Source organism: Phalacrocorax carbo, chromosome 7 (assembly GCF_963921805.1).
Source record: "Phalacrocorax carbo chromosome 7, bPhaCar2.1, whole genome shotgun sequence".
NCBI classification, from domain to species: domain Eukaryota; kingdom Metazoa; phylum Chordata; class Aves; order Suliformes; family Phalacrocoracidae; genus Phalacrocorax; species Phalacrocorax carbo.
In genome coordinates, this window is record NC_087519.1 from 25,230,705 (window position 1) to 25,256,329 (window position 25,625).

Below are 25,625 nucleotides of genomic sequence, written 5' to 3' on the forward strand. Positions count from 1 at the left end.
TTTCACCCACGGTAAAGGTTGCTCTCTCCTAAGGAATGGAACAAACAGCCAAAGCCAAACAAACAAGCAAAAAAGCCAAAACAGATAAAAAGCATTTTTATTTTCTTTCCATGACGCGTACGCCTGCCTGCTCGGGGGTGACACTATTTCAGGCATGTCTATTATTTATGTTTCACTATATTTATATTAATTAGAGATGCCATCTATGTACGTAGTTCTCCAACTTCAAAAAAAGCAGGAGAAGGGGACTGACAGCTGAGACAGAACTTTCTCAAGAGAAAGAGGCAGAGAGGAGCAGAGTACACAGCTATAGCTGCACTCTGCATGCTGGTCCCATATGACATTCCTGCCCTACACCTGTGATCTCTCCAGTCCCAGCCTCACTTTCCTTCTCTCCCTCCTGGCAGGGACCCCAGAGAGATGGGTCAGGGCTCATGGCTGGGATGCTGAGGATGATGGAGTCCCCAGAGTCATGCCAATTTAGGGGAGATAGCAGCACTCATGTCATCTGTGCCCAGGTAAGAGGAGCATCGCTTCAAAGCACCTGCTAACGCCTGGTGACGGGCTGTGGCAAAGCATGGAGGAGTCTCACCTTGAGAAACAGTGGAAAGAGTGCCCTGAGCTCCCCTGCTCCTGTCCATGCTGACCACCTCCCTCAGGAGCTGTAACATGTGCCAACACCTAGCCAAAGCAGGTGACTTCTCTCCCCTGAGACAAGTGTCTCAGCCCAGTCCTTGTCCTCTCCGACAGCTCCGGGTCACTTCTCCTCCATCCTGGGGAGGTCCCTCTGCAGGGAGGCTGCTGTTTGCCAAACATGTGGGTGAGGAGGAAGAGGCAGAGAATGGGAAGGCTCCTGGCTGGACACCCACTTTTCCCAGGGTAGCAGGGCGCATGAGCTCCAGGCTGGGTAGGCAGACATCCAACCAGAGCTGGTAAAATAGCTGGTGCAAAGGCTTATCTGGCAGACACTGAGTCCTTTGCCCAGAAAGAAACCTTGCACCAGATGAAACCTTGCCCAGCTGAGGGCTGACCCTGGCCCTTGTGGGAGTGACGTACTTGGGATGTGCTATTACCTCCAGCAATGCTCTCTGGCCTGCAGCAGCCCCCGGGGCTTTCCAGATGGTAGGAGCTCCCGCAGCTTTTACCAGGGGTTGGAAATGGCCCTGCATGAGTGAGGTGCGAACATTTTTTTCAGGCAGGGAGTCCAGCTTGACCACAAGAAGCCGACGGTCCAGCCAAGATGCTGTACTCCCCCACTCTGCATTGGGTTTGCTAATGCTCTGCCCAGGCTATTGGTGAAATGCTCCCAGCACACCCAGGTGAGAGTTTCATTCTTTCCCTGCATCCAAGTAAGTATTCCTTCCAGGGATTAATTAGTAAATTAAAATGTTAGAAAAACAAAATTATTATGATTAAGCACATGCCCTGGGGACAATGGCTCTGTCTTGCAGATCTAAGGTCGTGTCCTAACACATTCCCACCTCCCTTGAAGGGCTGTGGGCAGTGGATTCACCCCCTGAATTTATTCCTGTAGCGGGAAAGACACTGGGGTTGGTGTTTGGGTGGATGAGAGCTACCTATGGGTGCCTTAAACACTGATCCCCAGGCCTGAAAGACCTGACCATGCGGTCTGCAGTGCTCTGCACCTGCAGGAGAAGGAGGGTCCCTTTGCTCCTCGAGGCCAGGGCTGGTTGAGCCTCACTCTCCAGATTAATGCAAGCAATGTGCTGAAAGCTGGATTGATTAGAGCTGCAGCCGTTTTCTAGTCCTGTCCAAAAAAGCCATCACATTTTGCCTGGCAAAAATTGTCCTTCTTAAACCAGAGTCACTTATGATTCCTTGATTCCTTGCTCTGATGCTCAGTAATCTCTGTTTGTTTATTTTTTCACTGGTTCCCCCTGGCAGGGCCCAAACCTGCCACGCAGGGATCAGCAGGCAAAAGGGTAGGCAGAAAATGCAGGTTCCTGTGGCTTTGGGGGCTGAAATCTCTTCCCTGACTTCTCACAGGACTTGGGTGCCTGGGCTTCCAAGGGAAACAGTGGCTCTGCAAACCCTTGCTGCTCCCAGAGGCATGGGCAGAGGCACAGAAGCATGGTAAGCATTATTTTGGGGCCACCCAAAGGGAAAAGGATTATTTTCTCAGTGCAACAAGCAAAGGAGAGATGTCTTTTCATCACCTAGGCAGATCTGGGGGATTTTTGTCTGCTCTCTTCTTGCTTTAACTCTGGTTAATTTGCTCTTGAAATGTTGACCCAAGGCAATGCTGAGGTTTGCTGCCTCAGCTGTAGTGCCACCTCCCCTGCCTGGGCTCTGTTATGTAGGGAAGAAGGAATCCCTAGCAATTATGACTTGATTATTTTACTGAACATGTGATTACAAATGGGAACTGTAGATTCTGTTAGGGCTCTGAGTAATGAGCATTGCAGTCAAGATACAATTAAAATGAGCCCAGACTCCCCCGGCCCCAGCTCTTGCTCTGAAGACAAGCAGGCTGCTCAGAAAGCTGTTTGCCTGTCCTTCATACATCCTTCACACACAGCCCCCCTGCCCCAGTTATTTTTCAGTGACCAGAGGAAAGATGGCAAATTTCAAAGGGGAAAAATAAAATCCCCCCCAAACACTTGAGAAATTTCCAGGCTAATTTTTTTTTTTACAGCTTTTGTTCTGTTTGGTGGCAGTGCCCCGGCAACAAGCGGGGGGAAGGACGAACTCTCCCACTCCTGCCCGCGGGTGGTCACCAGCGTTATATGAAGTTGCGGTGAGCCTGGAGAGTAGCAGATTAGGCTGGAAATTAGAAAACACAGCAGGGTTGGGATGTCACCCGAGAGATACTCAGTTACAGAGCCAGGAGATGGCGGCATGGCTAAATTGGCCCCTTCCTGGCTGCTGGTCATGGTGATGCAGGGTGCCCTGGGGCGTCGTGCTGGGGCTCCTCCACCCAAAAAGCAGAACCCGCGGCAGGGCAGGACAGTCGGCTGTTGGCCACTCAACCACTTTCATTGCCGTGTGTTTTCCCGAAGAAGCTGGTGTCACCCTTGTGAGATTTTCCCAGCCTCCTGCCTGGGGGTGCTGCGCATAGGTGGTGGGGAACAACAGCATCTCCGTTGCTGGCTGCTGGCTGACACCATCCCTCCCTCCAAGCGGACCCTGTGCCTGGAGAGAACAATGTCCCAGCTCTCTTCCAGAGCATGATTTTTAGGCAGGATGATATTCTGGAGTATGAAATATTTCAGATCTTGGAATCTATGGGGTTGGCGCATCACATGCACTGGCAGGCAGCAAGCGAGAGCTGCAGTGATGCAGTCAGGGGGAAGATGCACAGCAGTGCCAGCAGCAGCTCTCCAAGGCTGCACAGCTCTTGCCCAAGCCCGGCTCCTGCACGGAGCCAGCCTGCTGTCAGGGAAAGATGGTGCGAGTGAGTCAGGGATTTGGATGAAGCAGCATTCTCCCCAAGACTGGAGGAGGGCCCCATGCCGACATAGCGACTGGCAGCACGGAGCTTGCGAGCCACCAGCTCCCTCTGAGCCCAGGAGCTCAACACGGGTTGGGGAATCCAGGTGGGAGGGAGCTGGGTGACTGAGAGCAGTGCTATGGGTGAGTCAGAGCACCCATGGCTGCTCTGCTATACATCAGCCCTGCCCTGTTTCTCTCTGAGTGACCTTGGGTGTGCCAAAGATGATGACAACAGTGACTATGCAACGGCTCAGAGGGGACACCATCATAGAATCACGGCATCAGAAGCTGTTAGCAGAGTCCCAGGGATGGTCACAAACCTGAAATGCGGGGTGCAATGTCGCACCTTCCCACCCATGTCCCAACCATGTTGCTCCCCAAAATTACATCTTGGCAGTGTAAATGCAGAGCAAAGACATGAGGGTGTGCAGAAGGTGCTCTTCCTGTGCCTGCTAAAGGTGGTATGATACTGTGTTATTAAAACATGTAGGAAACTGTGCTGTAGACTGCTGTATCTGTGCTTCCAGTGGTTATTTTAACTCGAGTAAATAGCAAAGTGGAAAAATCACACATACAACCAAATATATGGAAAAACTCTCTTGTACAGAGATATCAATGTATCACCTGCAACCTCAGGTGGCTGATGCTGTGGGTGACAGTTCATTGCACACACCTGGGTGCAGCTGGGTGCCTCCAGCAGGAAAAGGGAGGTAGGAGGAGGAGGGCAGGTGAGGAGCCCAAAGCAATACTGGGGTGCAGGAGCCCATGCCAAGGCACAGCCCTGATTCTGTGCCCTTGGGGCAGGCGTGGGAATGGTGGGCTCCCACATCCCTTGGCTCTCAGCTCAGGCTGCTGCCTTGATCAGAGCGCCCAGAGCAGAGCAGGGAAGGGAGTCAAATTGCTGTCCGGTGTTGTTAGCAATGTGACATCTCTTAATAAAGGCCATCTGGCTGGAAGGCACTGGATCCGGCAGGATTTCTGCAGACCTGATGGTGAATGCTTTTGCCAAGGTTTTACAGTCAGCATTAATAAACATGCCGGGTGGCATTTGGCACTGTGAGCTCAAACTTCCCAGGCTGAGACTGAGAAAGAACCAGAATTACAGCAAAATATCCTCACTGCACAGCAGAGTTCCTGGACAACTCATTCCACCTTTTGGGATGTGCAGATCCCGCACAGCCTGCAAACACCCACCAGGCTGCGGGTCACTTCTGGTGGGTTAGCTGGTTCCCATGGACACCCCATCTCACCAGGAGTGCGTACACAGATCCTTCATCCTTAGCCAAAGGGCTGGCTGGGCTGCCCAGGTTTTCCACCAGTGCTTCATCCTGGAAGAGCCACCAGACCTTTATCTGAATCTCCAACCTTCTCATTCTGCATCACTCCACCACAAGGGACGTGGGTGGCTGCGTGGGGCAATAGCCATGGCATGGAAACGCTTGTCCTCTGGGAAGAAGGACTGCAGGGACACGGTGGGGATCAAACCCGCTGTGAGAAACCAATGTCTCACCTAAAGGCAGCACGTGTCATGCAGGCAGCCAGCACTTTTAAAGAAGGATGGTGCTGTGTAGAAAGTGTCTGGGCAGGAACAGCTGGAATCGTAGGTATGTAATAACAGCAAAAAAAGCCCATGTCATTTAGGAAAATGCCAAATTTGGGGATAGTGAAAGGGTAACACTGAATTGAGTGGTTGTCGATGAATCACAGGGCTTTAGGGAACACACTAACGGGTGTTTAAACTACTCTCTAAAGCTTGGCTTAGTTCCGGCAGGAGTTTGACCATTGCAGAAATGGGCTCTGCTGCATATTCCTGGCTTCCCCCACCAGAGCCAGGGAAGTGGCACGGGGCAGAGAGGGGAACAAAATGCTGTGGTGCCCATGGGGGACCCCCGCATGCTGCCACCCCCGAGGCAGGGAAAAGGGCTGGCAGATGGGTCCCTGGGGCTGCAGCACCAGAGCACATAGTAGTCCCAGCCTAGCATGCTGGTCTAAGCCGAGCTTTGCTGGGACAGCCCTGCTCCAGGGGTCTTGGAGTTGCATGGAAAAGATGGCTGCTGCTGCACAGGGACAGAAGGAGCTGGTGGACCTTTGTTTGTGCTCATTAACAAGGGCTGCTGTCTTTTCTGCTCCCAGATGTACCTGCCAGACCTCCAGCACCTGCACGATGTGGCGGTGCTTACAGCACAAGGAAGGCAAGGAGTAGCAAGGCTGGGGTGGTGTGAGACACCAGAACCCCCAAGGCACCCCTCTGCTCCTGCCCACACCCATCTGGGGCTGGGGGCTTGGCTGCCCCCAGATCCTGGGCCCTGCAGAGCCCCAAATGGTCTGTCAGGTGCTTTGGCCTCTCTTAAGTGAGCAGGATTAATTAGCCTCATTATAAACCCTATCAGGCTGAGCAGTCTGGAGCACCAGGCTGCAGAGGACACCAAGTCTTCCCATGGCAGGCTTCATGGGGCCATGGGTGGGGACAGGGGCGTCCCTGAATCAAACCACCTTGAAGGAGCTGATCCTGCATGCCCCTGCAGATGCCCTTCATGGTATTTCTGCAGCTGGTCCAGACCATGGCCCCACTGTGGCTGCTCTTCCCCAGGGTCTTGGTGCTGGGTTGTAGGTTTCTCCCCAAAGCCTACCCCATTGTCCCTGAGGGCTGGCTGGAGCGCTCCTCTCTGTGACCAATAAGAAGAATCGCTTTAAGTATATACTTCCTTAAATCCCTTGAACTCCTGAATTAAAATAAGGATGTGGGATTTAACTTGGAAGGTTTTGAAGCAGATATTTTTGTTATACATCATCATGCGTGTCACGAGTCTAAAATATTTGGAAGGGCTGTATAAATAGCTGTTTGATCACCTTTTCTCAGCTGGTTCCTGCTTCCCTCTATCTCACAGCTGCCATGGAGCAGGGAAACACATGTGGCACTCAGGAACCTGCAGTTTTACTTTTGGTTACTTTCAGTGTTTCCAGGAGAGATGCTGTCACAAGCCTTGTTTCATCCAAAATACATGAAGAGAGGAGAGAAGACAGGACAGGACAGGACATGGGCGTGTGAGGATGCTGCTTTTCTGAGCATCACTCAGACACCCGCAGGCCGTCAGGACAAAATTGTTGGCACTAAAACACTGTCACGTTACTGAGAATTACACCATGCTCTGGGTGATCATTGTGTTGTGTCAACCCCAGAACTCCCAGCATGTGAAATGGGAATTTTCATGGCATTTTCAGTGGAGAGAGGGGCAAAATAAGCCAGCAGCTCTTTCCATCTTGACAGCTGAACCAACCAGGGAGGCCTGAGGGTATGCTTTGGGGTGCCCCACATCTTCCTATCTCCCTGCCCCCAGGCATCACCCCAGGCCTGCAGCTGGTAGAGATGGCCCAAGGTCTGCACCCCAAAAACACCCGCTAGGCACTGGGGGCCAGGGGCAGCTCTAATGTTCCTGGGGCTTTGTTTATCTAAAGCTACGTCAAGATGATGTTTCTATTAAAAAAGACCTCTGGGTCTAAGATGTGAATCCACAACCACAGCCAGCCAGCTTGTCTTGGTTTCAGCTTAAAACCCTCTGCTGCTGGGCTGTCGGGGCCAGTGCTGCAGCCACCAGGAGATGAGAAACATTTGCCATATGTTGAGGGATTACTGTATAAAACCGAGGTGCTTGGCTGCACGCCAAGGTACAGGGTTTCCAAATAGAGTCTGAATCCTGGACAGAAAAGTTCCAACTAAATATAGCCATGACAGCCTTGGAGTTGACTTCTTTATTTTTTGGGGTTGAGTTTGGTTTTGGGTTTTTTTGTGCCCTGCCAGCAAGGGGGCAGGTAGAGGCATGTTTACAAACAGAGGTACAAACCACCCGAGATGGTGGGATGGGGAAACCTTGCCCTTCCTCCCACCTACCCTGGGATGCTCCTGAGGGATGGAGGGAATGTGCGTGCAGAGGCCCCAGGCTGCCTCCAGCCGCTGAGGAGAAGGAACCAGGGGAGGCAGCTCTGGCCTCCTCTTCCTCATGCCCTGCCCAGGAAAGGGCTATCTGCCTAAAAAACATTGCAGGGAACCAAAAAAGCTGTGGGGTGGGGGTGGCCCAGGAAGACTTGGCAGACAAGACAAGCACATGGCCCTGGAAAAAGGCTGCGGGGGCTCACTCACGTGTAACTCAGCAAGAAGGAACTTTGCGGGGTGGTTTTGGCAGAGCAGGTTGTGCTGCTGTGAGCCGTGAGCGATGGGAGGCTGAGAAAAACTCAGCGAGGAGATGGTGCTTTCACTTGGAAAAGGCAATTTGGATTTTCTGGGCTGCCAGCCCTGCTCACACCCTTCTGAGATGTGGGCTGGATTACTCAGCCGTAGACCCACCAGCAAATGCAGAAACAAAGCCAAAGCCCAGCACAGAGCAAGGGGCCAGGATTTCAGTGGCACTGCATGACAGCTGAGCCAGCCCCCTGCTTTGGGATGGAGCAGCTCTGGGCATAGTAAGTGAAATATTTTTGCTAAAGCTCACAGAAAAAGAAGCAAAGCCTAAATACCTGGGAGGGGAAAGCAGGCATCAGATGCACTCCCCACACTGAGCACAGCGTGCTGGGAGGAAGCGTTGGAGAGAAAGTGGAGCGAACTCATCCTCAGCAGCACAACCAGCATCTCTCCTGCTCATGAGCCAACCATGTGCTCTCGAGGCAGCGGGATGCTGAAACTTCTTTAAAGGGCTGGGGGAGAACACTCCAAGAAAGCCATAAGTCATTCCAATATAATATGATATTATAATATCATAATACGATATCATATCATATAATATCATAAGATATTGTTAATAACCTTGATGAGAAAAAGGAGGCAAGACAAGAACCTACATGTGCATTGGCTTGCACGGTATCTGCAAGAGCTTTCCAACACCTTTGTGTTGCAGGCAATATTTTATTTAAGTGTTTGCAGCTCCTAGGACAGCTGATAGGGATCAAAAATAAGCAGATGGCTGAGACAGGCCTTAACTAAGGGTGGTTCTAGAAAACATGGGATCCCTGAGATGTGCAATTATCAAATAATTGTCAAAAAGAAAGAAACCTGGGTTTGTAAATTCTTATAAAATGGCAGGAAAGTGGCCTGAGGTGTGATCCTGCCTGCAGCAGAGGACCTGCTGGGAGGGAGAAGTCTGGCTCTGCAAAATTCATGTTCCTAAACAACGGCATTGGGGAGGTCGGTGACATGGGGGAGGTATGGCTAATAATAACAAATACTGCCGGAGTTATACCTTACATAGATAAAACTGCTGCTGGAACCGGCTTTCTGGGAGACCAGCAAAAAGCTTTTGTTTAATTTATGGGGCTCAGGCTATATTTAGCCAGCAGATCCTTGGGGTTTTATCTGGGATCGCTACTCTGAGCCAGCAGCTGGAACATTTTAATTGTTTGCTCTGGGTTTGGTTTTTTTTATCCAAAGGGAGAAAAAGGAAAGCAGGTGTCAGGGTCTGACCCCACTGGCTTCCCAACACCCTTGGCAGCACCTACTGGGGCAGGGAGGGCAAATGGACCTTGGGGAGGCTCTCTACCTCCCGGGAGACTTTCTGGGGTGGTGCTGGGGGGTTCACAGGGCAAGCCCCTGTCCTCCAGCCTGGCCGGTTCATTCCCAGCCCCTGTCAAAGGGCAGTGATCAGCAGGCGAGAGCACAGGGGGATTTCACCATGCCGTGTCTCCCCATCCTCTGGCTGCTACGGCGATTTAAAAATAGCCTGGGAGGTCCAGCGAGGTGAGAGCAACCCCTTCTTCCAGGAAAGTGAGAAGCACAGCTCCAGGCTGTTCAGTGGGGGTTTTATTTGTTAGGAAATCCCTTCGGTATCTGCCTGGAGCGTGGATGTGAGAGAAGCCATCTGCTCCAGGACAGGCAGTGTTTACCCCTCCGTGCCAGCCCAGGCAGAGACAGGCTCTGTGGACACCTCGTCCCCAGCTCCCATCACACTGCCAGCACCTCCGCCCAGTTCAGCCCCAGTGATGAATGCAGCTGTCTCTGTTTAGGAAAACACCCGCTCCACCGTGATGGGATCTCCCACGGCAGCTCGGAAATCCCCCTGGCCTGTGGCTGACAAGAGCCAGCATGGCAGGGTGGCAGTGGGGACAGCCGTGTCCTGGGGTCAGGATCCACAAGAGCATCCCTGCTGTGCGGGGCACTGGGCACGCTGGCAGTCCCTCTTTGGAGATGTGCCCCAGTGCTGAGCACGGTGTGGCCAGAGGAGCCCAGGCAGACAGGGGGCTGGAGGGGTCAATGGGCTGGGGCCACTGACAGAGCCACTGCCCTCGCAGGCAGCCCTGGTTTGGGAGACACCACAGCACAGAGGGTGTTTTGGGGGTTCCTGCTCCACTGCCGATGCTTAGGGCTGCAGGCACCTCTCCCTGGGTTCAAGTGAAGGTGTTGGCAATTTGATGAGACAGAAAGGAGGCAATTAAAAGCAAAATGAAGTACTTTCGCCACACACGTGCTCCCAGGAGAGGCTGGCTCAGGCTCAGGTCTTTGGCCCAGCACCAAGGGTGCTCCAGGACCCCCTCCTGCCTGTGCTGACCAGAAGGGATATGTGGTTGGGACTAAAGGGAAAACTTTGAAGAAGGACAAGAAAAAGTGACTGTTCTTAACCTTACTTTTCCCCCCCCCTCTTTTTTTATATTTTTGTCCCTGCAGGGTAAATCTTTTTCATTTGGACTCCGCTGACACAAAGAAGCCCAGGACTTGCACCAAAATGCTGGCAATCACCCCTTTCCATCACCGGCCGGTGTGGTGAGCTAATTTTATCCGCCCTGGCTCCCCCCCATCTCCTGGAGATTGTCCTGTTGCAGCCAGGGAGTGCTAGAAAATAGCACATCGCCCACTCATCCAGCTTCCTTCAAGGGAAATATTTATATTATGCCAAAGAGAGGGTTTCCATGGCAGTGATGACTTTAGCACCGTTGCCTTGGAAACCATTTGAGGCCATCTTGAAGGGTTTGAAAATACCCTTCAGAGACAAATAAGGAGAGGGAGTGGAAAGGCTGGTGGGATAAGAGCAGCGTTTTGGTTTCCCCCAGCTTGCCTTTCGGCACCTTGCCTGCTCTTGCTGCCCAGGTGCCTGCCCATGGGTTCTCACTCCGGGTCCCTGCCTGTGCCAGTGGGATGCCCTGTAGCCCAAGTGTTGCTTCATGAATGAACCCAGGACAAATGAACAAGGCACTTTGCAAACAGAAATGGTTCAGTGAACGCTTCCTCTGGCTTCCCAAGCTGGCCAGCAGTGGCTCTGGTGTTAGGGCATTGCTTAGCAAGTGTGAAAGAGCTGCCTCCAGCCCAGGAGGTGGTTTCAGCGAGACTTCCCTGGGCCTGCTAACGCCTGAGTGATGCCAGTGCCCACTCAGCTTCAAGCACCAGCTGCTTTCAGATGAAGAAACACACAGGTCCTGTGTCTTTTTGGCAGCCCCCAAGTCTGCAAAGAGCCCCGTGTTTCTCCTGAGGAGCTGCCAAAATCTGAACCACCTGCAAGCAGCAGCTGCTGGCATCAAAGCACTTGCCTGTGGTGGCAAAATCAAGAGAGGCATGTTCCCTCCTCTGCATTATGCGCCTCCGATGGCTCAGCCCCCACATCCCATGGTTTGGCCGACCTAACGCTATCGGCCACTTATTCTCCCAGCCTGCAGGAGCTCTGTCACCAGCAGCCAGCCCATCTGGCTCTCAAGGACACCAGGAACACGGCAGGGAGAGCAAAGCTTGCAGAGCGAACAGATGATGAGCTCCACGATGAAGCTGGCGGGGGCAGGGGCAACCAGCGATGCTGCCTGCTCAAGCTATGGGATCGCTTTCTTCAGATTTTGTTCTCTATTTGCTGAAAAATGTTAGTTGTCTTTCTTCATTTAGTTTAGGCAATCCAAAATATAGTTTTGTTCCTTCTCCCTGAGCTGCCTTCATGCCGGGGAGTCAGTTCAGTTATTCACCAAGCCAGAGCTCTGCCCCCAGCACCCACGCTGAGCCCTGCAGTGCATCTCCAGTGCTGTCTCCTGCCTCCCACCCACGGGCTCCTTCATGCTGCCCCATGGCTGAAATCAGTCATCCATGAACACCTTGGCCAGCTTTCCCACAGAGAAAGAGCCGCACAGTGCTTAGTCCCTCCATGGGATCCCAAGGTGCTGGTGCAGAGGTAGAATAATAGAATTATTTATGTTGGAAAAGACCTTTAAGATCATCAAGTCCAACCATAAAGTCCTTCAGTTAAAACCCCTAAAACCCAGTGTGTTCAGTGTTTTTATCCCTTCACCTACCCTAGCTGCTTCCTGGGTACTTTCAGAGGGCAACAGGCTGGAGCCCAACTGGTGGCTGCTGCCAGTCACCCTCTAGCGCCCCAGGACTGCTGGATTTGCACCAGCCCAGCCTCCTGTTCTGCAAACACAGCAGCTGCTGCAAGCATGGAGTCGGAGAGGAGGAAAAACAGCAGAGGGCTGGGTGGGGCCTTGGAGCAGGCAGGAAAGCCTGAAAAGATCTGGTTGGACCTGGGGAGGACAAAGCCTGTCTTTCGTTTCCCTGCCTGCCCTCCTTTGTCCCACCTCCAAAAAAACCCACTGATCTGCCTGCAATTAAAAACAAGGCTTCCTTGAGCAGCAATGAAATCTCATCTTATTTTTTGGGGGGAGGGGGAGTGTAGGCTGTGGTCCTGGGAAGGGATGGGGGCTGCCTACAGCCTCCAACCTATGTGTCTCCCTTTCTTGCTGCCTGTGCTAGGCTGCCTGCTCCTGCCTCCACCTCAAGGGGGGAAAGATGCATTTCAGGGGTGTTGATGGTGTCAGGGCGTGATGCCCTGTGGGGATCTGCAGCCATGTGTCTGCCTGAAAAAGCTTGGTCTTGTTCTGAATCGTGCCTTTATGCTGGAGCCTAATGCCCACCCAACTTCAAGGGATGGTTGCTTCAGGCAAGCAGGTGCTGGGCAGGGAAGCAGCAGCCGGTGGAGATACGGCATCCTGTGGTACCCATGTGGGCCCGGGTGCAGGACTGCAACCCAGCATGGGTGCATTTGTAGGAACAGTGCTTTTGCCCTCCTGCTGCCAAGAAGCCCATGTGGATGTAGTGATGACTCTTATGCTGTTCCCAAGGGATCTGGGGTAAAACCAGGTCCCAGAGCAGCCCTGCAGGCAGCATTGCAACCATGCTCACAGTGACAGTTGGAAACCCATTTCTTTTGGGCTCTCTGCATCTCTGGGCATGAGTCAAGCGGTGCAGAGCTCTTTGGCTCCAGCACAGGAAAGCACTCAGCTGTATTCTTGACCTACAGCATGTGAAAATCCCCATTTATATCGATGCAGCTTCTCACATCTCGAACATTGAACATGAGGGCTTGAGGCCAGCAGGCTTCTTGCTTTGCCCAGGAGGGAGACCTCAGCACCTTGTGTGTCATGAAAATTCACACCTGGCCTGTGCTGACCAAGAAGAGAGGCTACTATGCAAAGCATAGATTTACAAGGGTATTTATTCATAGGCATGGCATGTCCCAGCCAAATTGGGGCACCTGAATGTGGTTTTATCTGGGGTTCTTATACTCTTCAAACAGTCAGGTACAACATGACTTGACTAACCACTAGCACCCACGCTACCGATTGCTAATCACAGTAAAGCTTTGCAAAGTGACTCTGTTTCTGCAGCATTCTTGCTGCTTGTCTACTCATCCAGGCATCCCTGGAGTCAGTCTTGCTTGAGCTACTGATCTATGACACCGGACGATGCTGGGAGGGTTTCCAAGATGTGTCAGAGGGGCTGGGATGCTGGTGTTGTCATGGTTGTCTTGGGGTATCCTTTATCCTTCATGGACTGCTCTAAGCTTCCCAGAAGCAAAGTCCTTTCATTTGTTTTACTTAAGTGTGAACAACATCAGAGGCGCCAGTAAAATTCCACTACTGCATTACATCGTGGTGTATCATAGAATCATTAAAGTTGGAAAAGACCTCTAGGATTATGAAGTCCAACTGTGAACCCAACACCACCATGCCTCCTAAACCATGTCCCCAAATGCCACGTCTACACGTTTTTTAACATCTCCAGGGATGGCGACAACACCACCGCTCTGGGCAGCCTGTTCCAATGCCTGGCCACTCTTTCAGTAAAGACATTTTTTCCTAATATCCAATCTAAACCTCCCCTGACACAGCTTGAGGCCATTTCCTCTCGTCCTATCACTAGTAACTTGCAAGAAGAGACCAATGTGAACTAATATATGTAAGAAAGTTGATGTACTCGCATGTTATGAAGACCAATGCAACAGCGAGGGACGGGGATCTGGGGACCCTCTGGGGGTCCGTTCCCGCAGGGGGCAGGAGGAGGGTCTCCGTTTGGGGCTGGCACTACCCACACCCGGAGAGAGGGTTCTGGGAGAGGGCCATGCCCCCACCGCCCGCTCCCCATCCCACGGGGGTCTGGCCCCCTCCTGCGGCCGGTCTCGGGGCTACGGCCGAGCCCTCCCCCCGCGCTGGGCTCCGGTAGCCCGGGGAGGGATAACCGGGATAATCGGACCAGCAGCTCCTCCAGCCACCGCACCGGCCCGCCCCTGACACCCCCGGTTCCTTCCCTCCCCTCCAGCCGGCTCCCAGGCCGCCGCCGGCCCGGTGCCGCCCGCCCGCCGGAGCCCGCCCCCGGGCTGCCCCCGCCCCCGGGCCGCCAGCGGCCCCGGCCCGCCCCGCCCGCCTCCGCCATGGCCCCGCTGCTCCGGCTCTGCGCCCTGGCGTTGGCCCTGACCCTGCTGCCCAGTGCCGCTGCCGCCGGTGCGCCGGTCGTGGCGGGAGGTAAGCGCGGCCCCGGGATGGGCGCTGACAGCGTCCCGGTCCGGCTCCGCCGGGCCCAGCGGGGTGGGTGTCCCCCCTCCCCGGCACAGGGACCCACCCCCCAGCACCATGCCCCCCCCCCCACCCGGCCCCGTGCCCCCCTCTCCGGCACCGTTTCCGCCCCCCCCCGGCACCGCGACACCGCCTCCGGAGCTCCCACCCCGTCGGGATCGGGGCCTCTGAGCTCCGTGATGGGCTGAGCCCTGCGGCCCCGGCCCGGTGGGCTCTTTCCCCCGCGCGGCAGGGGATGGGGATAAAGATGGGGATGGAGGCCTGGCAGCAAGGGCTCCTCGAAAAGCACCCAAAAATCATGGCTTTGCAATTCCTTTGGACCCCACTTTCACGGGATGTCTGGTGCACGAAGCAGCCTGGCACAGGCTGTTGCCCCATAGGTTGTGCTCTAGCCGTGCACTGGGCACGGGGTGGCCATTTGCCAGGGATGGCAGTGGGAGCCAAGAGGGCAGGTCCTATCCTTCCTGAGAGCTCTGCAGGGTGTGATCCACAGGGTGCTGGTGCTGTTCCTCTGAGGTCTGGAAGATGGGGTGCTGGAAGAAACTCCTTTACTTGCCACTTTTTCAGTGGCCACTGCCATGTAACTGTGCATTTAGTGATAGTAAGGGCTTGATCAGGTCTCAGGTCGGAGTTGGGTACCTGTCCTGGGCAGGGGCACCCCCGCTGATGGCTCTTTGGAGGATATCCTCCTTCAGGACAGGGGAGACTGGCTGGGGGAGCCTCAGGCTGAGAGCTTCAGACCAAGAAGATGGGTGCCAGCAGATCTGGGAGAGGGTGAGGACCAGCAGGTGGCCGACTGCTTCTCCTTGGGTGGAGGTAGACATAGAGGTAGAGGAAAAGCTCTAGCAAAGGGTGGGGACAGCCCCCTTCAGTGGTGTCCCAAGAAGTTGCCTACTCTTCCAAGCAAGGAACCGTTCTCCATGTGATGACCAGCCCTCTGATGACTGTATGGTGGCTCTGCCTGGGAGGAGAGTGAAGACCAGCATGTGTTTTGCTGTCTTCCGTCCGCGTTAAGCCATTCATTTCACTTCTCTTGAGGCCACGTGGCAAAAGCATTATCCAGGAGACTTCTAGCACAGCAAGAGCTGCTCTCTCACCTCTGTTCCTGAGGACTAAGGTGCTTCCCGTGCCTTCCTGTGCAAGAGGGCTGGTGCCCTGGGATCAGGCATTCAGATAAAACCCCAATCCGGAATGACTGCATGGTCCTGGAAACAGCCTGTTCCCATAGAGCTGACCTGATGGCTCAGAGGATGAATCCCAGCTCAGGGTACCAGGGGAGAGGACACCCTGGGGAAAAGCAGAGTGTCAATAGGAAGCCTGGTTAAAACCACAGGCTCTCCTTTTGCCCGCTGATGGCCTCCTGTGGTGCGAGATGGCTGTTTCATGACTCCTTGTAAGCAAACAGTCTCAGGGGCAGCACAGGCACTGTGATGTTTTCCCAGCCTCGCTTGGAGAAATGGGGAAGACACAGCTTCCCAGAGTGTTTAAAATCTGCCATCTCGGCCTCTCTGGGAAGTGTGTAAACACCCTTATCTGAGCTATGTTAATAAATTGCCCAGTTGTTTGGAGGGCTGTGCAGAGCATGTGACTGTTGACAGTGGGTCACAGCTGAGGGTTCTTGCCAGTTGGAGAGAGAAAATGCAGCTTTGGTGCTTGTGAGTGTAGAAAACAAGCACCTCTGGGACTTATTTTTTCCTGATTAAGGTGCTGTGAAGCAGCGATCCTTCTTTCACCAGTTACTGAGTAGTCAGGCAAATTTGTGGGTTTTTTTGGTTTGGTTTTTTTTTTTGTGCGTGTGGGTTTTTTTTTTTAAATTTATTTATTAAAACCACAGTAAAACAGGTTGATGCTTAGACTCCTCAGGCAGGGGTGAGGTTTAAATGGCTGAGCCTTAAGGGCTGGCAAACCACCCTCCCTGAGAATCTGGGGAGCATACCAGTGAAATGCAGATGAATATCCTATAGGAAGACCTTTCCTGAAGAGCTAGTGCTGCCAGCAGCTGCAGGCAAGCCCAGGAAGGTGGCTGGACTGGGCCACCTTGTCCTGTCTTCAAACCAGAGCTGTTCCACCCAGCTGACCTGCGCCCTCTGGGGATGCCATCAACCATGGTGGCACTAGTGCCGAGAGCCACCCATGTCTATAGAGGAGGGGTCTTCCTCTGCTACATGGGGCTGGAAACAGGTTCTGAATGTGGGTGCAGATTTCAGCTGCAGTGCTGCTCCTGTCACCTGGAGAGTTTCCTGCTGAAGGAGGGTTTGAATTAATTGGCTGGGGCAGGGTACAGCCCTCTTGTGCAGTGGGAGAGTACAGGCTCCTGCAGGAACTGTAGCTGCATGTCCCCCCTTGTGGTCCTCTGCTTCTGCTTTTCCTGGTAGTAACTTCCTTTTCTGGGGCTTGTTTGCTTGAGCTGCTCCATCATCCCATGATATGGGGCTGCACCGCCTGCCCAATACTTGTCCTTGTCCTCACAGGGTCCCTCTGGATCGACCTCAGCTGTGTCCTCCAGCTGTCCCACTGCTTGCTGGCCACAGCAGATGCTCAGACTTTTAGGGAAATAAGACCCAGGAGAGGAGCTCACAGCTTGGGGTTTTGGATCAGTTTGGGCAAAGCAGATGACTTCCATTTGCATTTGGGCCTCCCACTGTGACACCGAGTGTGTTTTCAGGCTGGCAGCCCATTAAGCTGCATGGCCCCTGGTCCAACGGGGGTGTCTGCCCCCCAGACCAGGCAAAACAGCAGGCAGGAGCAGGCTCTGAGAAGCCCGGAATTTTAAACCACTGAGAAGCTCTTCCAAGTCTGACGTGTCTTTTTCCTTCCTGTAGATTGTCACCAGTATACAAACAGGACCTGTGAGGAGTGTCTGAAAAATGTCACTGTAAGTAGCAGCAGTAAAACTCCTAACCTCTCATGATGCCTGAAAACATAGCATGGGCTTTGTGGGGCTGTTATGGAGCCGTTCATTCCTGGAGGGGGGGGTGCTCCCCTGCCCTTGTCCTGAATGCACTGCAAGTGCCACCCACCCGTGATGGTGAGAGGGCAGACACCCCTTGGTGCTCTGGGAAGAGTCTGTAACAAACTGTTTGGGTTTTTTAGTATTCTTTTTGAGTTGAGTAATGGAGCTTCTCCTTACAGATGGGAGACGCTGTCTGGGGGATGCGCACAGTGAAGAAGCTGAGAGGGCTGGACTGGCTGGTCAAGCTGCCCCTCCACCAGTCTGTGGGTGCCATGGCACTGGGTGGTTGCAGGATGTGTACCTGGGTCCTGCCAAGCTCTGCTGCCTTATCTCTGATATCAGCAAACTTGAACTTGAGTCAGATCTCACAGCTGATATAGCCAGAACCAGTTTGACCAAACCCAGCTGAATGCTGGTATTGGGGGTTGGAGCCACCAGGAGAGGAGGGTGCAAAGCTGCTGCAGGTATTCTGGCTGGGAAAGACCAGTGAGGGCACACAAACCTCTCCTGTTCATCAACGCTGTGTTGAGTGGCTTGTCTCAAAGGCTTTCTTCTTGTCCCAAAAATGCTGCATGGAGTAAACAGAAAGGATTTGATGATTACTACCATTATGCAAGCCAGCAGAAGGGTTCTCAGCATCCTCACTTGCTCTAGAGATCTGCACTCCTCTTGCCCATCTCCGATGGTGCAGGCAAGCCTGATGCAGCCCATGCTTACCGAACACAACTGTTACTCCCAAGCATCCTGTTGCTGCTGGGTGGTACCTGGTCCTTGGGAGCAGGCGGTGGTGGCCCTGTTGTTGTGGCTAACTGGCAGTACTGCCGCACACCAGTAACACTGTGCTGCCTGGTTCCTGTGTCCCAGTGCCTGTGGTGTGCCAGCAGTGGGAGGTGCGTGGACTATCCCATCCGAAGAGTCCTCCCCCCGGCCGACCTCTGTGACCTCCGCTCTGCACGCTGGGGAGTCTGCTGGGGTAAGTGGATTGCGCTCGAGCAAGGAATGCACTTAATGCTTGCTGTTAAACGGCACTGGTAGTAGCAGTGAGAAAGGGAAGCACGAGCAGCACTAGTGGTAATGGGAGGTTTCCCTTGCTTCCCTTTCTTACTGCGCGTGTAGCAATGACATGCTGAAGTCAATCAGGGTTCTCCAAACTTCCTGAAACGTGGGTGAGAGAGTGACGTGTGAGCAGTCCCTGCCTTCTGGCAAGAAGGACCTGCAGGGCTTTAGCTACTCTAAATACATTCCTCATGCTTTGGTGTGCTGGAGGCTTCCACATGTGGCCAGCACCTAGGAACAAGAGTCAAAGGTGATCTGTGGGCAGCTGCCCATGCAAACCTTCCTGGTGCTCAGAGTGCACACACTGGTGCCTGACTCTTTGTCAGCTCTTTCCTCTGCACCCGGAGCATCAGTCCTTGCATGTCTTCTGGCTCTTCACCTTTAGCAGTGTGGCTGCTGTCCCAGGCAGGTTCTAAAAATCACGGGGGTTCTTGGAACCAGAAGTGAAGTGACTTCTTTGGAGGCCTGTGTGGGCTTCTAGTGCTGAGCCTGCTGTGGTCCTGCTCAACTCTTACCCACCTGAGAAAATACCCTTTTCCAAAACTAGCTCTGCATAAGTTGCGCTGCAGCTGGCTGCCTGCAACCAAGTCACCTCTGGGAGCTTTTTCTGGCTGACAGCTGACTGGCTGCCTTTCCTCCTTGGTGCTCTGTTTCCTGGTGGGTTTCTGGAGAAATTCGTGTCTTGTTTATACCAAGCTCAGTGCATGCTAATGCTCAGACAGACCCAGCTTTTGGGGGCTGGGGCAGCTAGGAAGCAAGCTGGGGCTTGATTTCTCTCACCTGTCACCTTGATGGGGAGTTTGGATTTGAATTGTGGTTTCCTGAGATCTATTGTGCTTGAGGCTCTCAAGAGAGTCAAAACCACTCCCATTCCTTGTTGTGGAAGAATCTCCTCTTTGTGAGCACTATAGTATGCTTTCCTGAAACTTGTGTAAGACCTTGAAATACTAGTTTGTATGTGAGGAGCTTCACAAAAGGTTTCATTATAGAAGAACGCATTCCTTAGCTTGTAAAACTTGCTTTAGAGGAGATTAGTCCTGTGGTAGATTAGCTCTTAAATAAGTCTGCATTTTTGGTGTGTGTGACTTAAGCCTTTATCATCAGGTGGAGGAGTGCCCGGTGCTCTGGCACAGACCTCTCTCTGTGGGAAGGGGTGACCTGAACCCCAGGTTCACACTGAAAGACAAGGTTTTGGAAGCACCAGTACAGACATGTGCTGGTGGAGAACCTCCCTTCTGAGCTGAAGAGCCTCTTTGGGTTTGTCTCACCTCCACTGGGCTGACTTCTGATCCTTGGCTTTTGGCCTGTCCCCTACGTGACCCTGGATCTGTTGCAGAGCAGCCAGCAAAAGCTTCACATTGCTCTGAGGCAAGACAGTGCCGTGGACATTCAGAGCTCAAATACCATCTTTCTAAAAGCCTTACTGGGAACATGGACCTTCAGACCTCCTGCTGGGTGACTGCTGGAGAGGCTGTGCAAGCCCACCTGTAGGGACAAATGCAAGTGTCTACAGCTGGAGGCTTGCTGACTTCTGGTCTCACTGGTCACCTGCTAGGCCATGGCAGCTGTCTGTGGTTGGTATCTGGAACCACATTCCTTGCACGGTGCTTGCCATGGTAGCCTGGGTAGGGATGCAGTATGATTTGAGAGTCAGGCGGCACAGTTGTTGGCAGCTGTCCACTGGGAGCAGGAGCTGAAGGCCTTGAAAGCAACTTCAGTGGTGGAGTCAGCTCAGACTGGAGCACCCCAATAAGCCTGCTACCACTGAGTTCCTGCAGTGAGGAGACAGGTAGGCATCTTCTGAAATGCCCTGAAATGCACCATGTGTGGTGCTCAGGCTTTCTGCTGGGCTCATGGTCTGAGCTGCATGGAGAAGAGGGAGTCAGAAGTGCTCTGAGTAGGCTCAGTTGCACTAGGATTTCTATAACTTGGCTGCTGTGTGTGAAGTGGCTCCTAAACAAGTATTTCAACAGGCCCAAGTCTCTGAACAGTCTGAATCATACTTTGAAGAAACACCTCCTTGTTGCAAAGGATTTCAGGTGATGTCTAGATATGTCTGTTTTGGCTGGTGTCTTTACCACCATTACTGCAGGAACAGAGCAGGATGACTGCCTCCCTGGGGCTAGGGCTCAGGGCCACTGCTTCACCACCATGTCCCAGCAGGTTTTGTGCTGTGCATGGGTGAACAGATCCCCCAAGCCCTGGGGACACATGGTGGTGGGGTGCATGAAGCAGGCCTCTGCCTTCAGCTGCTTCAGCAGCACTGCTGGCCCCAAGCCGATAAATCTCAATGGATCTTGTCTCACTTTGCCTGTTGCCCAAGGACTCCAGATGCCCACAAGTGCCTCGAGTCCACTGTCATCTCATATTAGCTGACTTCTGAGGCTGACTCCTGTGGGCAGTAACTCCAGTGCCAGCTGTGGCCTCTCTGTCAGAGGTTGCTCCTCAGCACTGAAGCCTCCAGTTTTTTTTCCCTTGATGGGTTACTGTTCACCTGGATTAGTGATTAAGACAGCTTTGCTCCTGTTCTGCCAGAGGAGTTTGAGCTGAGTGTGTTTGTTTTTGCCTTTCTTCATAGCTGGTAACTGAGCACTATAGTTAGCATATATATATACTCTGTTTCTGTGTACATACTGATGCCAACACTTGGTATGCCTATAGATAACAATGTCCGTCTTGCTTTTCCAGGCTGTTATATGTGTCTTCAGCCCAGTGACTGAAGCTGCTGGTGACAACAGCTGTATGCTTGTAAATATTGTAACTCCAGGCAGCCATGTACTTGTGTGCTAAATGTGTTTTTTGAATCCTTTAGTGAACTTTGAAGCCCTGATTATTGCAATGTCTGTGGTGGGAGGAACGATCCTTATCATGTTGGGGGTCTGCTGCTGCTGCTGCTGTTGCAAGAAAAAGAGCAAAAAGCAAGTATCGGAGGGGTCCCCTGTTTTCTCAGAGTAGCTCAGATGCAACCACGTGCTGTTGCAGAACTGAGTGCCAAGCGCTGCTAATGGGATCTTCTGTCTGTCAGGCCAGACAAGGATGACGAGAGAGCGGCCAGGGAGCGGGAGAGGAGGCGGGTGCGGCAGGAGGAGAGGTGAGGTCACTGCAGCCCCTGCTCCCCTGTGAGTGAGCCTCACTGCCTCAGGCTGCAGGATGATTTGGCTCCTGTCTGTACCATCAAACGTGACGCCAGGAGGCATGTGGGGCTCAACAGGCACAGCCAGTGGCTTCTTCAACCTCAGCATGAACATAAACCTCATGAGTAACATCTTTCTGCAGTGACTCATGGCTGCAACATCACAATGGCCCTCCCTGAGGGCTGCTGACATGTGTGGGCTCTGGTGGTCCCCAGTGCCTGCAGGAGGGGGGGAGATGGGCAGTGGGGGGCTGAGCAAACCTGGCAGCCTGGAGCTCCCTGGGTTGGAAAGCAGCAAGAAGCTGCAGCTCCTCTTGCTTGGTTTTGTATTGCCGGTCACTGACTCATAGTTTTTCTGTTTGCTTCTTGCAGGAGAGCAGAGATGAAATCACGGCATGATGAAATTCGAAGAAAATATGGTACAGTGCTGACGTGAGCGATTTATACTAAGCTTTAGATGAAGCAGCCTCAGTAACTGTGTTCCTTGCTATGGTTACAGCTGCAGAGGAGACCTGGCCAGCAGGGAATACAGTCTCCACTTCCCCCATCTCAGCAAATTGCTCTCTTGTCCTCTGGGAGCAAGAGTAGAGATGCTCGGGTCATGGCATGTGACCCTACACAAGTGCTGCTTCTCTTGGGCAGGGATGAGGGAGTGTTCAACACTCTCTGGGACCTGTGTCCCCCAAACTCACCGTGTGGGAGAAGCTGCTGGGGCTTGAGTGGAGGGGAGAAGCAGAAGCTGGTAGACACAGCACCAGCTGTAACGCTGCTGCCCTTCAGTCTTGACCCTCTGGTAGATTTGTGGTCACTGAGTGGCCAACAGCCCAGGATGGGGGGCCAGATGGGAGCCTGGGTGCCCACAGCTGCACGAGCACAGAGCAGGCACCAACCCGACCCCAGAGCCAGTCCTCTGTGCTGGCAGCAGTTCCTGGAGAGGTGGCTCAGCTCCCTGGGTTCTGGGAGTGCACAGCCTCCCTTCTGGGGCTAGACAGTCCTTCAGGTGAGTCCCATGGCCCCAGGGCAGGTGGGGACCTGCCTGAGGGGGACAGCAGCCTGGAAAGAAGGGAGGAGCAGCCATTTGCTCGGAGCTGGTGGTCTTCCCTGCCTGGATGTCAGGGCTGCTGGAGAGTGATGTGTGGCTGTGCAGCAGGGAGCAGTTGGGCTCATGTGTATGGAACATAATGGTCTCTGGCTTTGGAGGGGGCTGTAGGGAAAGCTTTCCTCTGCCTGTAGCTGCTGCCCACTGCTGGTCCAGGTTGGGCAGGAGATATGGGGGTCTCTGGCTGGTGTGACTCCTCTGGGGGGAGGAAAAGCAGGCAAAGCTTTGCCTGAAGGAGAACTTGGTGGGGGAAGCACCTCCTGGAGGTGGAAGAGCTCTGCTCCAGGACTGTCTTGCCATGCCAGAGCTCTGTCTTGCTGCAGCCTGACTGCAGCGTTTGCAATCTTGTCCTTTCCAGCTGTTCCTCCTCAGAAGTGTTGGTCTGGGGCTGGGAAAGCAGCCAACAGAGTGGCGCAGGGTCTTGTCACTGGCCCAGAAGTCAGCCCTGTAGCCTTGCTCTGTTGTCTCTCAGTCTGTGGATGTAGGAGCAGGTCTAAGAACAGCTTGAGTTTAATTTGGGGCGCTCTGCTTCTGAGTCCAGTCCAACAGAAGGAGCAGGCAGAAGGGGTGTTCTGAAAGATCAGTCATGCTGCTTTACCTGGCTTTATATAGAGTGCCTGGGAGAGGAGTTTGCCATCAGGTTGAGCCTCTTAATGGATCTCTTCTGTGCAGAGGAGGAGAGTGAAGTAGTTCTGACTGCATGTATGGCTCCAGTAAGAGTAGGTGTTTTGGAAGGACTGCAGGGAAGGAGGCTGGATGGAGCATGAATGACAAAGAGTTGCAGCCCAGAACTAGGTTTCTTGGTAGCTGTGACTGGCATGGCTGCTACTGTCTGAATGAATACTTCTTCTTTTGTAGGCCTGTTCAAGGAAGAGAATCCATATGCAAAATTTGAGAATTAGCACCTCCGGACCTGCCCACCCAGGTGAACAGTGCCTTCCTGTAGAGCTGCAGGACTCCATGCTTCCTCCGCCATGAGGAGACTGTTGTGGTGCCACTTCCCACTTCAGCTGCCACAGAAGATGAGCCAAATGCTTGGTGACACCATTGTCCCCACTCCAGATGCTCGGTTTGTTCCAGAGCTTTGCTCTTGATCTGCTGGTGCAGGAAAATGTGGTGGCAATACTGCAGAACAGGTTTCTTCTCACTCACCCCTCAGTGGTAACAGAATCCAAAGTAATGCAAATAACAGTCCTCGTCCCTGACTAAGGGCAAAAGCAACCTTATGCATCTTTCTTGCTCCTGCCTCGCCAAGTACCCTTCACACATACAGAGCCAGGCTCTTCTGTTCACCTCCTTTCTTTTTTCTCTCTTTTTTTTTTTTTCTATGGGCAAAAAGTATAGGCAAAAGCCAGTAAGAGTTTCTTGACTCATTGGTCAGCAGGAAGGAGACCTTGGCTGTTACTCCAGGTGCCTGTACTTGTCCCAGCACATTAGCATTCCTTTCAAAAAGCACAAGTTTCTGCTTATCTCGGGCCTCCAGGAGGAAGGTCCCATGTGCACATTCTCACTTGCAACTAATCTGGGGGAATGCCCCAACCCTCCTACCTCTCTGTGCCTTTCTAGAAAGGTGGTCTCTTGGGCTTCATGGCCGTGGCTGATAGCAATACTGTAGGATTCATATGCCTTTACAATACGTTGACTATAATTAAACTGATTTGATTACTGTCGTAATCTGAAAAAGTTTAATTCTGCTCCCACACCACTTACAGGTTGGCAGCAATGGCTGATGGAGTCTGATCACCATTATGTGGTCCTGGGTCATCAGGCCCTGATGGGGTAGCTGAGGGAGGCAGAAACAAGGCTGCCTTGAACTCTTCTTGCTGGGCTTGGAAGGAGTCTATTCATGGAGACGTTGTTAGGAAAAGCTGGGTGGTGGGAGTAATGCTGCTCTCTAAGAAAGGAGCTGGGTCTTTCTGCAAGAGGTTGACCTGTGTCCTCTAGCACCCCTGAGAGCCTTTGTCTAAGTGGGGTGGCCTGGGGGCTCCTGCCAGAGTTGGGTACAGATTAAACCCTGTGCTGTGCTACCTATGTAAGGGACCCAGGGATAGGGAAAGGAGGATGGGAGCTGACTGCTGTTACGTAGTCCTATACTTGACCAAAATTGGCTTTGCAGTTTGAAGGAGCCTTACATGCAAGCAATACATCTACCTTGATAGTTTTGTCAAAGAAAAGATGACTATTGCCTTCTGCCAGGTGGGGTGACTTATCCCGAACTGCAGATGGTAGCATTTCTGTGGGCTTGCATAAAATGCTCAATTTGCATTGCCAGCCCTATGGTCATTGGACACAAACTGCTTGAGCTGAACTTCTGAAGCTAAACCAGCTGTGAAACCTTGCTGCTGCTGCCTGAGCTGTGCACTGGCTGCCAGAATCTGGCTGGCTTTTGCCAGCATGGTCAGAGATGCAAGACTTGCAGGTGACTTTTAATCTAGGCTGCCTCTGGCTGCTGCCAGAAGATACTCAGCATGAGGTGGTAGGAACAAAGTGAATGATTCTGCCAATGCTGAATAAGCACCTAGTCTGTAACCTGGGCTCTTGTTAGTGTGAACTAGGCTGCAGTGCTGGGAGGAGGGTTGAAAGTGTAGGGCTGGCTTGCCAAACTCTCACAGGTGCTCTCGCACCTTCTGTCCTAGTCTGTTGGGCTGGCTGGGAGGGGGCTGCATGCTGGTGCTGCCTCTCAAGAGCTGCAGAAGGTGGTGCCAGCATCTTAACTGGCTGTGTGTGGCTGGGAGATGATGCTTTAAAGAAATCCCCAATGCCCTGTGTTTGGTTTGGAGCTCCTTGTGCAAACTGCCCTATGTGCATGGAAAACAAAGTGTGGAGCCCTGAAAGGAGAAGTGAAAATGTTAATAAAGATCCTGGCTGTGCCCTGTGCTTTACTGGGTACACTGGCCTGGAGGGGCCGTGGTCCCCTGCCAACCAAACATATGTGGGACCTTCTGGGAGCTTTGTTTAAGAACCAGCAACGTATGGGGGGGGGCAGCTGGTGCTGAACCACAAAGCTGTTAGAGCTGCCTTTAACCATTCTGGGCTGTAATGGGCTCCATATCCCATCCTGCGCTGGGGACTGGGACCAGTATAATCCCTTTGGGCAACCTGAGCAGTTCCACTGGCTCTGCTCC

The 25,625-nt window shown here is 53.0% G+C and overlaps 1 protein-coding gene across 1 annotated transcript; it reads left to right on the top strand.

Moving 5' to 3' along the window:
- The first annotated feature begins 14,061 nt into the window (after positions 1 to 14,061).
- Positions 14,062 to 24,174, top strand: PTTG1IP (PTTG1 interacting protein). The gene is made up of 7 exons (XM_064457051.1): positions 14,062 to 14,208; positions 17,082 to 17,134; positions 18,077 to 18,185; positions 21,081 to 21,186; positions 21,294 to 21,359; positions 21,774 to 21,820; positions 23,359 to 24,174. Exons 1-7 carry the CDS (start codon positions 14,118 to 14,120, stop codon positions 23,400 to 23,402), a joined length of 516 nt encoding a protein of 171 aa, XP_064313121.1. The 5' UTR covers positions 14,062 to 14,117; the 3' UTR covers positions 23,403 to 24,174.
- Positions 24,175 to 25,625: the final 1,451 nt, after the last annotated feature.

Bases quoted from the DNA above. Each gene is read 5' to 3' on its own strand.
- PTTG1IP (XM_064457051.1), top strand. From the start codon at position 14,118: ATGGCCCCGCTGCTCCGGCTCTGCGCCCTGGCGTTGGCCCTGACCCTG. The intron at 21,187-21,293 runs GCAAGTATCGGA...TCTGTCTGTCAG, and splicing joins TGCAAGAAAAAGAGCAAAAA to GCCAGACAAGGATGACGAGA. The intron at 21,821-23,358 runs GTACAGTGCTGA...CTTCTTTTGTAG, and splicing joins TGAAATTCGAAGAAAATATG to GCCTGTTCAAGGAAGAGAAT.